Source organism: Notechis scutatus, chromosome 2, assembly GCF_049901735.1.
Source record: "Notechis scutatus isolate UNSWTSFEM ecotype Mainland chromosome 2, rNotScu1.2, whole genome shotgun sequence".
Classification (NCBI taxonomy): Eukaryota; Metazoa; Chordata; class Lepidosauria; order Squamata; family Elapidae; genus Notechis; species Notechis scutatus.
In genome coordinates, this window is record NC_142010.1 from 141,016,279 (window position 1) to 141,030,424 (window position 14,146).

Consider the following 14,146-nt stretch of genomic DNA (forward strand, 5'->3'; position numbering starts at 1 on the left):
TGTAAGAGAATGTGCCTCAAAACTATTCCATTTGCATGAACCTAAAAACATGGGAGGTTAGTTTGATTCATTTTATCCACTGTTGTGGACACCGACGGAGAGATGGTCTTCTAGTTGCTGGTCAGGATGTTACCTACTGGTGATGCTAGAACTGAACCTAACGCATGCATTGCGCGTGCTCACCACTAAGCCTAAACTAATATTCTGTCTTTCACCAGAATAGTGCGTCCTTCCAATATGTTAATGAACAACAGTTCCAAAAGGCACTGAGAGATATCGATGCTGATATTCCCCGGACTGACCGACACAGGACCTTCTTCCAGTGAGAAAATCTCCTTCTCCAGCCACAGCTAAGCCGAAACAAAAAAAGCTGATTGACAAGCCCACTTTGCAAACTCTCAATTTTCAGGCTGGGTGGCTATTTAAAAATACCCAGCCGGTCTTCTTCTGTTTTGCCAGATTCAGGAAGAAGCACATTTATAAACACCTGATGAACTGAATGACTGACAGGGTTTCATTCTGACAGGGCTTGACAGATCAAAATTTGTGCAGGGCTAAGTGGAAATATCTACCAAACCCGATTTGATTAAAATATGGGCATATCAGAAACCCAAAAGCATTTTCTTGAGGAATATTTGCATTTTTACTACAAACTGATTTGATTACTCATCCCTCTCAGAAAATGCAGAATCTTTTTACTGTGCTTTTATTTGCTAAAATTTACCCTGCATTCTACTTTGGAGAAAACAAAATTACTCAAAAGTGAACTCTTGCAGCCAAGACAGATTCGGTGTATAGGTGATCTAAAGTCTGACCATGTTTTTGTAAATTAAAAGCAGTTATAGTGCGATCCAGACTTGCTCGTGGCAGGGTATCCAGACAAACCGATGCTTAACTTTCCTATTCCTATACCTCCTAATATAGTTACTAACTTTCTGGATAGAGGCCACTTAAAGGAGTTAAACATCCCTGCCTTAAACCACTGCTCTAATCCAATTGGTTTTCTCCATTTCCAAAGCGCTTTATTGCTTCTTTAGGGACAGCCTCAGTTTATCCGTGCCAAGAACCACCACAACAAAACAGGGACAACCTTGAAGTTGCTAAGTTACCTTCTGGCAGCAGATTGAGCAAACTTTGATTTATATTTCTACTTAGATTCTAAATATTATTTATACATGAATGCAGAAACACACATGTCACTGTATAATCTGCAAACTCTGTGCAAACCCATGTTTTCTCTTATTTGGAGATGAATGATCTGTCTCTGCCACTGTAGCTAGCACCTGTGACTTTCCTCTCTCTCTTTACAGACGTGAAGGGCTAGTGAAGCTGCTTTACCTCCGGGATATTCTCATCACGTTTGCAGCCTTTCACCAAGGTGAGGAAACCACTACACTATGTACTTCCAGGAACTGCAGCTGACAATATGAGTCTGCGGCCTATTTTTTTCCCTAGCCTCTCCATTTCCCCCACTGTCTCTATTCCTAACACTTAACAGTTCCACCGTTCATCATTTATATGGGCCTCTCAATGTGCCAAATACTTTCCAGTTCAAAGTATTTTTCAAATAGATGCAGGCAGGGCTTTTCTTAAGGAGGTCTAAGGAAGGAACAGATTTGTCCTCCAGAGGTATCTGCTGAATGTTGTGTTAAACATTCCCATATTCCACACAGAGCCTGGTAGATGTTGCATAATGCAGATGTGCAAAACCCTCTCTCTGGCTCTCCTCACGCAGGGCTGGCTCCATTATTGGGCAGAGTGTGCCAGCTGCCTTAGGCCAAACATGCTTATAGAGTAAGCAGGCAGGGCAATTTATGCATGCTTTCTAAGATATAGTAGCTATTGCTCTCAGGTGCTGGAAGGACACCAATCTGATCAGCTAATCAGTTAATGTACTGATTAAATTTGGACAGGTGGGTGGGTGAGCTTCAAGCAGCAAATTGTCTTAGGCTAGCTGTGTTACCCACCCATAAACTTCTGAAGCAGTCACTTCATTTCTGTTCTTCCCTCTTAGATCAAGAGTGTCCAACCTTGGCAATTTTAAGACATGTGGACTTCAACTCCCAGAATTCCCCAGCCAGCATGGAGAAAATTCATGGCTGGCTGGGGAATTCTGGGAGTTGACGTCCACAGGTCTTAAAATTGCCAAGGTTGGGCACCCCTGCCTTAAATTATTCTTTATTCTGTGTTTCATAAAGTGCTTTGAAAGGCTGTTATATAGAAAGCAGCATAAAAATGGTGCACACGTGTCACTTTAAAAAGTTTATCGTGCCACCCAATGCCTTTTCATTCTGAAATCAGTTCTGCTAATTCAATAGGATATTTTCCAAAGAGGGCTGCATGACATTACAGTCTAGAATGTAAGATTCTACCTGCTGGGAAGGGACGCTCTTAAGGATTTTTGAAGGTTGGGGAACTTCTGTTCCACTAGCACAGCTTCAGCATTCTGGAAAAAAAAAAGAAAATTCATATCAAAGTGTTAACCATTGTGTTACAGGAGTAGAAAGCCCCATTGTTGTAAATACGGAATTGGCAAATACTGAACCATTGTCAGCTTTGGTGCTGGAATTACAGTAAATTCTTATCATTTTCGGTAGTTACATTTTATCAAATTGTCACGAATAGTAAATTAACAAATACGGAACCATTACTCCTAGGGAAATGCAACATTAGATTCCTGCAAGCGTCTGGTCCCAAGGTCTTCATCAACTGATCAATACATCACCTTGTTTTACATGTCTCTCTGTTAAAGGACACCTTATTTAATATACTTCTATTTCTTACAAATAATAGTCCTTGGGGGGGGGGGAAAAGGTTAAACAAAGACCAAGTATTTAAAGTTTCGTTAAACAATCTTATTTATAATGGCCATTTTAACCAGTGAGATCAGAAGGCGGACATGCGCAGATAGGTCACTCAAAATTTTCACCACATTGCACATGTCCTCAAAGATCCGCAAAAGCACTTCGAGTATTGATTTGGGGGTTACAAATAAATTTAGCAAGGAGTCAAATCCTCAAATACCGAACCCACAAATAATGAGGATTGACAGCTATTTCTGGTCACTTGGAATTGCACTTCTGTGCGTGCTTTTAGCTATGAATCCAGTGAGACATATTTTTAAGAAAGCATGCAGATGACTCTGTTGCCTGCATAACAGCATTCCATAGAGGACATTTATTATTTATATCCTGCTTTTATTTTGCTGGGCAAGTAACCAAACCTCCAAAGAACCTATAATGTGCAAAAGTAATATAATTTATATAACAGCGTATAGAACCCAAACAGTCTTTGTGTGAGAAATGACAGCGTTGAACTTCTCTGTTCTCATTATTATTATTATGCAATTCAGTCTCTGAGTGCATTATTGAGCTAATCTCCCCTACCTAGTTTTGAGCAATTCAACTATACAGGAATTTAGGCCCCAAGAAAGATACATAGAATAACTTCTGAGCAATTTCCTTTATTATTCCTTGCCTGTAGATAGAAAACTTGCCAAACTAAAGCAACTGCTTGCACCATTGAAGATCTAATCCAGGGGTGTCAAACTCATGTCTCGTAGTCATGCACTGGCCATGCCCACCCCCCTTTTAGCGGGGGGGAAAGGCGCGATACGTCACGTGACGACAACATGAGGCCGTGAGTTTGACACCCCTGATCTAATCAGAATTGATAGGGTGGAGTTGTCTTCATTTTCTTTCTCTCAACCAAACTATCTAAACTTCCCTGCCTCCTTGCCCTCTAAAATGCAGCCCCTCCCACCTGGGAATCCAGACTACATTCCACCACAGGAAAAGATACTCTGGAATCCAGTTCAACTTTTGGAGACTGCCTTTGTGCATATTTCATGGCTGCATGATGAAATTGGTTTGCCACCACCCTCTTCCCACCTGTTTTTCCATTTCCCAGTCTAGCCAATGACGGTGGAATTCCACAGTGGTTCTCATTCAACTGCTAACCAAAGTTGAGCCTACTTGGCTTCCCAACCCATAGAAAGTGATCTGAATCTAAATTATGAATGATTGGTGGTTGGATAGTCCTCCCCTTTCTTCCTGCTTCTGCTTTATTCTCTCCTATCCCAAAGAGATTGGATACTGCCGGGGGATGCATTACTTTGCCAGCCGTTTCTTAGAGACCCTGGACAGCGAGACAGAGGCTTTTTGGTGCTTTGTAGGATACATGCGGCGGTCTGCATGGGGCTTCACCACCATGGGTGTCCGTCGGAAGATACGTGAGTGAAGGGGAAATGGAGGGGTGCAAACAGATGCAGGCTTTGCAAAGCGGCTGTGTTGACTAGTAGCATTCTTTTTTGATGCAAACACCGCGCCTTCTCTTCAGCAAAAGCTTCAAGGGAAGAATAGGATGCTTCCTGCAAGTTTGCAGCAAAAATGGATTGTGAAAAAATAGCCATTGGCTGGTACTTTGGCTGCAACGCCACCCAGGGACCTTCCCCCACTGGAGAGTTAAAAGTGTCCTCCAACTATCCCGGAGTTGGCAGAAGATGGTAACAGTGTGAAACATGTTGTCTCTCTTGCCCTTCTCTATCCTGCCCAGTCATTGCATTCACAACCAGGGTTGTGAATGGAAATGCCTAACAGATTTCATTCACCCTGAGACTGCCCTGAGACAGTGTCAAAATTAAGGGGGAAATGCAACTTCTATATTGTAGAGCTAAGGGTAATTTAAGAAGGTCTCAATATCATGGGGACAGAAGAGACAAAGAGTGTTGTCTGCGCTGTGATTAAGTGTGTGTGGGGGGTGGGGGGGGAGCCCTAAGACTTGTCACCAGGGGTGGGATTCAAAATTTTTAACAACCGGTTCTGTGGGCGTGGCTTAGGTGGTGGGTGTGGCTTGGTGGTCATGTGACCTGGTGGACGTGGCTTGGTGGTCATGTTATTGGCTGGGCGTGGCCAACTTAATATCACTCACATCGAGGCACGCATCTCCTTGCCTGGCCTCTCATGACTGTGGGGATGCTGCAACAATGTGAAAAATGGTCATAAGTCACTTTTTTCAGTGCCGTTGTAACTTTGAATGGTCACTCCACACAAGCAAAGTACCAGCAAAGGAGAGGGAAAAAAAACCCAGAGATGTTCCTGAGACAGGAAGTCTAGTCCTGCCAAGAATGTAATAAGGTTTAACGGAGAGGCAGTTTCTATAAGCAACACCAGAATGTCTCCTTCCTGCCTTCCTTACAGGATTAAGCCAGTAATTTCTTCTAACAACCGGTTCTCCGAACTGCTTAGAATGTTAACAATCGGTTCTGCCGAATAGGTGCGAACCTGTAGAATCCCACCCCTGCTTGTCACTGCAAATCTCAAAGCAGGTTTGTTTTTTAAAGACCAAAAGCAAGCACACAAAGTAATCAACATTTATGTGTTGTGGCCCTGGGGGAAAAACATGTACAGCAGGTGTGTCAAACTCAATTTCATTGAGGGCCGCATCAGGGTTGTGTTTGACCTCGGGGAGGTCGGGGGGGCATGGCCAGAGTAGATGTGGCCAGCTTGAGGTCACTCGTGTCAGAGGCACCTGTGGTGGTTCAAGTGCTCTACCAGCAAAAACAGGCTCCCGAGCTCTGTTTTCTGCTATGATGCCCTCCTGCAGCCCTCTGCCAGCAAAAACGGAGCTTAGGTGGGCCGCACACAGCCCCCTGGGCCCCGTTTCCGGCCACGTAGCCTCCTACAGCCCCCTCCCTGAGCTCTGTTTTTGCTGGTAGGGGAACCGTGGGCCGTTCCTTCACTGTTTCCAAGGCAACTCCGTGGGCCAGATCTAAGCACCCCATGGGCTGGATTCAATCCGCAGGCCTTGAGTTTGACACCTCTGATGTAGAGCCATGTATACCAGCCAGCCCTGATAGGTTGTTACCTGTATCATCAAAGTGAGAAGAAAGACGTTTTCACAATGGGAGCAACAAAAAAAAAACACAAAAAAAAACCCTGCTCTAGCATTGTTTTAATTATAGCTGCCTTTGAGAGGGACAAGAGAAAATCAAGCAGGTAATTTCTGAGCAGGTGGAAGAGAGATTAGAAGGGGGAATGGGAAAGATTATTAGATGTTGAGACAATGGCTGCAGGCGTTGACTTGCAGTTGTATATTCAGCTTCGGAAAGATAAATGGGTATCTAAAGCAAGGTTGTGTGGATTTAATTATTTAAAAAAAATAATATGTGTCAGGAAAATACAAGCTTTGCGATTTGTGTAAGTGAAGAGACAGGCCAAAGGGCTAATGTTTGTGAGTGTGTGCCATCTGCCAAGCCTGAATCTCCACGGATACAGGGAGCTTTCTCCTGGCAGTCTGTAGAGATTGTCAATCATCCAGGTTGTGGTTGTCCCAAAGGTGCTTTTCCAGGAGACAACTGGACTTCCTTGGTTTGTTTGTGGCTTTTTTGGTTTTGTTTTGGAAGATGTTTCACTTCTCATCCAAGAAGCTTCTTCAGCTCTGACAGGATAGTAGGGGTTTCTTTAGCTCTGACAGGATCCCCACTATCCTGTCACAGCTGAAGAAGCTTCTTGAGTGAGAAGCGAAACGTCTTCCAAAGGGGGGGGGGGGAAAAAACCAAAAATTCCAGTTGTCTCTTGGAAAAGCAGCTTTGGGACATTGTCCTGGGACAATGGAGCGAACCTGAAGGGGTGAGAAATTTAGGCCAATCGAGGTCTCTGTGAGCAACACTCCAGTTCTGATCCTTCTCTGACAGAAAGATGACATCAAGATATACCGAAAAGAAGGATGATCCTCTCTTGTCTATGCCCATACAGAAATCTGTGAGGAACTTTTGAAGCACGTGGATCCCGAACTCTATGTCCATATTGAGAGTGTCTCCAAGGAGAAGCTGCTCTTCTGCCTCAGGTGAACATCCGTTTCCTTCCACTGGGTATAGCCAGTGGTATGATTCAATTTTTCTTTTACTATCAGTTCTGTGGGCGTGGCTTGGTGGGTGTGGCAGGGGAAGGATACTGCAAAATCCCCATTCCCTCCCCACCCCACTAACCTGCTTTCCAGCTCCATTCTCCCGTGCAGGGCAACAAAAGAAGACCCAGCCAATCAGCTGGGACTCGGGAGGCAGAGAATAGATGGGGGCGCGGCCAGTCAGAGGTGGGATTTGCCGGTTCTCTGAACTACTCAAAATTTCCGCTACCGGTTCTCCAGAACTGGTCAGAACCTGCTGGATACCACCTCTGGGTATAAGCAGGAGCTGACCAACTGCCCTCCACCTGCTTGTAGGGTAGCATTCCTCTTCCCTCCAATCTTGCATCTCTAGAAGGCATATCTACCGTTCTCATGGTTCTCTGGGACTGCCCATGCTAGCAGCATCTAAAGGTTGCAGGATGCAGAAGGTTGCAGCTATGGGTTATCAAATTCTACAGAGAAGTTGTTATCTGTAACTTGCCTAAATGCACTTAGGCGTTTCTTCTTCTTCCTCTTGTGCCATATTCGTCATCGGACGTTGGCGATCATGTTGGTCCTCCTATTTTTATCAACAACTGCACACAACAGTGCCGTTGAGTTTTCTCCAAACCAGTCCCTTAGATTTTGAAGCCATGATGTTCTTCTTCTGCCTGGACCTCGTTCGCCTTCAATCTTTCCTTGGAGGATTAAGTGAAGTATGGCGTATTTTTCTGGGTATCGCATCACATGTCCAAAATATTCAAACGGTCACTTTTTTTATGGTTTTGATGGCTTTCCCAGGAGGCTTAAAAAAATTACAATGCTGGTAATTATATTTAGAAGAAGTCCTATCCTATCTTCTAGCTTCTCCTACAATTGACCCCTTGGCTTACACACAGAAGTGTGCTTTCTCGCGCTCTCGCTCTCTTTCTTTCCCATCTTGAGTTATACAATGAGTGGAATATCCTTTGGGTCAATCCTTATCACCTGTTTAAAAAAGCTTTAAAACAAACCCTTTTAATTACAAAGAAAAAGTAATTTGTTTTTTTTAAAGACTTTTAAGCACCATGGAGATAATAAGCAGCTGTGCAGCCCAATATCTTGCTTTTTCACATGGAAGATATTAGAAAAGAAAGCGGTGGAGGGGAGGCTGTGTGTGTGTGGGGAGGGGGAGAGATGTCTCTGCTGCTTCCTGGCAAAGCAGGATGATCAAAAGGAGCGTGATTGCAGGGGGATTGGGGGGGAGGGGGGAGAGGGCTGAGTAGAAAAAGAAACTGGGTGGGGAGAAGCATCTAAAATACCAACAGTTGGGGGGTGTAAGAACCCCTAATGGGCACCTGGTCTTCTTTAATCAGGCAGAACTACTCTCAAGTTCGAAAACATTTGCTCATAGGAATGGCATATCCCAGGAACATCTGGTTTACTTCTGTATCCCCATGACATCGCTTTCATTTCATCCCCCAACCCATCCCAGCCTTTAAATTGCCCTTACTGATCCAAGAAGGGTAGTCTTCGACTTATGACGCTTTGTTCCCTTGGCCGTTCAAAGTGACAACAGCACGGACAACAGTCCTCACCCTTGCCACGTGATCAGAATTTGGGTGCTTGGCAACCGGTTGCAGGCGTTTAGTAGTGTCCCGGGGACACGTGGTTCCTGTTTTTGACCTTCCCAGCTGGCTTCTGACAAGCACAGTCCATGGGGAAGCTGGATTTGATTAATGACTGCATGATTCCTTTAACAACTGCAAGTGATTTGCTTAATAATCAGGGCCAAAAAAAAAAAAAAAAAAGATTGTGACATTGGACTTAATAACCGCCTTGCTTAACAGTGGAAATTCTGGTTTCAATTGTGGTTGTAAGTCAAGGACTACTTGTATCAAGCTGGGTTTGCAAGGTTTGCAAGGTGGCTCCTGGTCCTTTCAGCTGCAGTGGCCACAACTTCTAGCCTCTGGGCATTGTCCTGCAGGATCATTTGGCAATAGGAGAGTCTGGCCCTTCCAGATCAAAAGTTGGAAACTATCTGGCCAATTCAGTAGCTAGTCCTTTTCCTGATCATGTCTCAAAACTTTCCACCAAACTCCCAACTGATCCTGACCAGCTTCAAGGTTGACGCAGCCTTCCATCCTTCCAAGGTCGGTAAAATGAGGACCAGATTGTTGGGGTCAAGATGCTAACACTGTAAACCACTTAGAGAGGCACTATGAAGTGGTATATAAGTCTAAGGGCTATTGCTATTACTAACTGTAAGCAGGGTTGAGAGCTGACTGGGTATTGCTCACACACACACACAGACACACACACACACAAAATTGGGGTGGTGGTGGAGAAAAACAGGTCAACACATAACCAACATAGAGTGTACATAGCACACTCTGCAAATGCAAAATCAAAACATCACCACCAAGAAGCAAGCCAGAGTACAGGCATCTGGGAAGAGTAGCAGACACAGCCCTGTTGTGTCGCTTTACATTTTTAGATGGTTCAGAGAAGGAAAAAAAGAGTACTTTAACTAAACCAGGACAACAATTAGGTCCTAGACTTGGAAACCCTGCCCTCTCATTTCAGATTTGATGATTAAATAGTGGAAGAAGCAGTGTTTGTACATCATGAGAGACCTCTTACCTTTTCTGGAGCATAATATTCAAAATAAATGCTCAGGTCAAAACCCAGCAAGCTTTTTGCAGCAGACATAATCGGCTGAGAAAGCCTCTATCAATGACAAAGTGGGTTGGGGTTCTGGCCAAGGGAGAGGTTAGGACAGCAAGCGCTTTTTTTTGGCTTTTGCCACAGCTCTCCTGCCTCCATCTTAGGTGGCTGCTGCTGCTTTTCCAGAAGGATCTAGAACACTCAGATGCCGTGAGAGTCTTGGAAATCAGCGCTTTGGAGTCCGGAAAGATGAATTTTGGTGCCTGGATATGGCGGACACGCAGGGAAGGTGAGGACTTCTCCATGTGGAAGAGAAATCCACATCATATTCTGTTATTCTATATGAAACTGTTTCAGTAGGGAGTTGGACTCACTAGAAGACCTCCAACTCTGTTATTCTGTTATTCTCCTGTAGCTAGAGCTCCTCTGAAAGTGCCCTGATGTCTCAGTGGTTGGACTGTTGGTGGTTGGTTGGTGTTGCAGGCAAACCCTGCTCACAGCCAGGACTTCGATTCTGACGGGGCTCAAGGTTGACTTAGCCTTCCATCCTTCCTAGGTCGGTAAAATGAGGATTGTTGGGGGCAATAGGCTGAGATTGTAAACTGCTCAGAGAGTGCTGTAAAGTACTATATAATTCTTAGTGCTATTGTTAAATGCTCAGCAGCATGAGCCGAGGTCTCAGGTGATGATCCAGGAAGCCGAAAGGAAGTAAAGATGTAGGAGCCTTTGATAGGTTAGGCTGCAAAGAGTCTAAAGGATAAACTATCGTCCTAAGCTGCAAGTGCTTATCGAAATTCATCACAGGTAGTCTTCCACTTACAACTGTCATTGAGTCCAGAATCATGGTTGTAAGTCGCGGCAGAAGTAAGTCAAGTCAAGGAATCCCTTGATTAGATTCAAAGTGTTTACTATTATGGTTGTTAAGAAAATGGCAATTGTTAAGCAAATCTATTTCCCCCAATAGATGTTTTTTTGCTGGAAACTTGAAGTAAAGTCCAGAAGCCAGCAAAAAAAAAAAAAAAAAAGGACATCATACATTGTGGTCACATAACTACAGGATGCTGCAAATGGCTATAAAAGTGAGCCAGTTGCCAAGTGCCCAGAATGCAAACACATGATTGCAGGGGTTGTGTGGCCATTGTAACTCTGAAAATGGGTAATAAGTAGCTCTGGGGAGCTCATCTTAATTTTGAATGGTCATTAGGCCATCGGTTGTTATGTAGGCATCTGTATATGTCCCTTACTTGGTCAGTGTTCTAGAACAGGTAGTCCTCAACTTACCACAGTTCATTTAGTGACTGTTCAAAGTTACGGCACTGAAAAAAGTGACTTATGACCATTTTTCACACGACCGTTGCAGAATCCTAAGCTTTTGCAACCTTCTGACAAGCAAAGTCCATGGGGAAGCCAGATTCACTTAGCAGCGGTGTTACTAATTTAACAACTGCAGTGATTCACTTAACAAAAGTGGCAAGAAAAGTCATACAATGGGGCAAAATTCACTTAACAAATGTTTCACTTAGCAACATAAACTTTGGGCTCAATTGTGATCGTAACTTGAGGACTACCTGTATCATAACTATTACTGCTGCTAGTCATAGACCATTTTCCTCAACCTGGCACTTTCTGCATATCTTGAAGCTGAATGGAAAACTTGGAAATGTAATCTTAGTACATCTGGAGCTCCTGATTAGGGAGGGCTGATTTGGGACATAATTCAAACACACAGCAAAAAGAAGTGGTGGACCTTGCTTGCATGTTTTCAGATTTTAGGCGGGAGGGATCACTTTGTTAAAGACAAGAAATGAAACTTCAGCTCAAGTCGACGGATTTGAAGACAGGATCTTTTAAACCAAGTTTATCCTTAACATTGTCTGATCTCCAAGTCGCAAAGAGCCGTTAATGTGCAAGACCATAGGCGATACTGGAATGGCACAGATGGGCCACTGTAGTTTTGGCACGAGAGAAAATGTAAGTGGGAGAACTCCCTCTCACTAGGTAAGACAAGGCAGCTAACTTACACCAGGAAGTTTGAGTATGTCATTAATAAATAGGAACTCTACTGATGAGGGGTCCTTGGTTTTCTCTGAGCTTGTTTTCTTGCAGACATTTCATTTCCCTAACAAGGTACCATCATTAGTGCTAGTCTTATTAACTGTGCTTAAAACATTTAACTATACCTTTATTTAAATGTCTGTGGAGATTCTCAGTCATCCAGCCCATGGTTGTCACAAAATTGCGTTTTCAAAAGGCAACTGGCCTTCCTTTGTTTTTCCTTGAAGATGTTTCACTTCTCATCCAAGATGAGAAGCGAAACATCTTCAAGGGGAAAAAGGCCAGTTTGCCTTTTGAAAAAGCGCCTCTGGGACTTTTATTTAAAAGATAGTTTGACCTTCTTTTCAGGGCATGTTAGTGACAGGCATTCTGTGATGAATATTTTTAGATTTTTGTGTTTTTAGATTTTTAGATTTTTAATAGTTTTTAGATTTTTGTGTGGATAAATCAGGTACCACAAATACACATAGAAATTTTATTCCCAGCTTTGTAATCGGATTGTGTATTATGACTGATGATCCAAGGAATTGGTGATAGCTTTCACATTAAACATAACACATCATATTCTCTGTTATTTAAAAAAATACACGCTATCATTTTGATGACATTTTGATTTGCTGCCTTCAGCTAGCTACCTTGGTAAGTAAAAATTGTCTTTGAATCCATACGGGGATTAGGATGTTGGTTCCTACTAAATGTTGTTGAACTTTTGCTTTAGCTCCAGAAGCAGATGGAATGTTGCTGGTTTCCTCAAAAACAGTGTAACCAAGAAAAGATAAACCCTGATCTCACTTTCCCCCCACTTGGGTTACCAACATCTCCCATGATTGCTACCACACCTCTCCCTTCCAGATATCTTCCAAAACTGATCTTAGATCCGGCCCAGTTCAAGAGAAGGTCTTTTCAAACACATCCTGTTCTCTTCTCATAGGTGTGGAAGCACCAGCTCCTATCACGTCCGTGGATCGGGATGAAATCACGTTTGAAGTGTTACTTTGCACTGCAGTCCTAATCCAGAACCGGAAGCAGCTGCTTCAATACCAGGATGTCAATGACTTTTTCCTATTCACACAAAGGTAGGCAAGCGGGCAGGTTTCCCCCCCAGCGGATTCCACTTCCTTTAATCAAATTAAAGTTCAGGACCTTTAACGTGCGAAAGGAATGCATTCTGGGAAGACGTGTAATGCAGAAATCCAATCATCACTGGGCCCTTTTGATGGTGTTTGCAGGAAGTTCAGAGTTACCCCATGCACATTGTGTCAATCACCTGTACAACAGTCCTTTAAATAAGGCCAATATTACATCCTTCACGCAGACATATCACATTCCAGGAAAAGGGCTCAGGCCAGCTTTAGCGGCTTCCTCGAGCCATCAGACAAAGTGGTTGTGGTTAGTATAAATGGGCAGGTGTCTCGGGATGCAGGAAGTCCACTTCAAACCATTTCCAGTTAAAACCAAATGAGCAGACTATGGCCTTGAGCCCTTTGTTTATGTGTGCCTCCCCTCTTATCAGTTACTGCTTGAAAATGAACCAAGTGGTTTCCTGCCATTAGGCAGAAAGAGGCATAACCTGTAAGATACTCCCCAAATAAAGGCACCTCTTAAAAGCCAGGTGCTGTTGTGTAACTGCCCAAGGCAAATCATCTTCACACCAGATCCCATCAGCTGGCAAAACGCTTCCATAATAACCCATAACCCTTCTCAGATCTGATCATCTCCTTCCTTCTTTACCTGTGGAGCAACACAACTGGAATATATTCAAGGAAGAGGGGGCAGATGACCAGACTGTGGAAATGGGCTGTTCTCTCTCTTTGGGTGCGACATATAAAGCTCAGTAATGGCTGACAAAGAGAAGTGATGTTTGATGTCACTTAGATATCCTGCTTTGGGATCTGATGGCCCTTCACCTTGTAAGAGCTTGGCTGGCACTTAGTTTAGGGCCCGCTTCCAAATAAATCCAGCCACAGGTAAACACAGAAGCCTAGCTAGATGGATCCAGCAATAACAACACGGTTCCCAGCAAGGGATGGGATGCAGAGTTTTCCTCCCCTGTGACTAATGTTGTTTCAATGTTGTCACAGGATGCAAGGCAGACTTCAGCTGAACATGCTGCATGGGGATGAGCGGCCATGAACATCATGTGCCAGAAAAGCTGGGCGCTATTCTAGATGTGAAGAACATCCCAGTAGGGGGGGAGAAATGGGCTTGAGCCCCCTCTGCTGGACGAAACGAGATAACAGCTTCTTGAGAACTACTTCCAATGAAGTTATAAAAACGTAACAAGTTAATATTTTGTCCAGGCCTCTTAATAAGTGAATGAGGAACTTCAGACATTCTTTCACATAAAATCTGTATCTGACTGCACTGTTGGCCCAATTTTTATTTGAGGAATCTCACAGAATTTTCAGCATCTTCTTCAATGAAATGCAGATACCAGGCTGCCTCACAAAAAAATGCAAGTTACTTAGTTGTGTTGATCTTCAGAATACAGCTGGAAGGGATCTTGGAGGTCTTCTAGTCCAACCCCCTGCTCAAGCAGGAGACCCTGTACCATTCTGGA

The 14,146-nt window shown here is 43.7% G+C and overlaps 1 protein-coding gene across 1 annotated transcript in view; it reads left to right on the plus strand.

Annotated features, from left to right (window-relative positions):
- LOC113418462 (TBC1 domain family member 15-like) overlaps window positions 1–13,826 on the plus strand; it is a 23,233-nt gene extending 9,407 nt beyond the window's left edge. Inside the window, exons 6-12 of the mRNA XM_026677366.2 lie at window positions 219–322; window positions 1,311–1,378; window positions 4,085–4,231; window positions 6,756–6,846; window positions 9,696–9,820; window positions 12,518–12,662; window positions 13,668–13,826. Coding sequence (XP_026533151.2) covers window positions 219–322; window positions 1,311–1,378; window positions 4,085–4,231; window positions 6,756–6,846; window positions 9,696–9,820; window positions 12,518–12,662; window positions 13,668–13,719 — 732 coding nt within the window. The 3' untranslated portion in view covers window positions 13,720–13,826. The remainder of the gene's footprint in view (window positions 1–218; window positions 323–1,310; window positions 1,379–4,084; window positions 4,232–6,755; window positions 6,847–9,695; window positions 9,821–12,517; window positions 12,663–13,667) is intronic.
- Window positions 13,827–14,146: the final 320 nt, after the last annotated feature.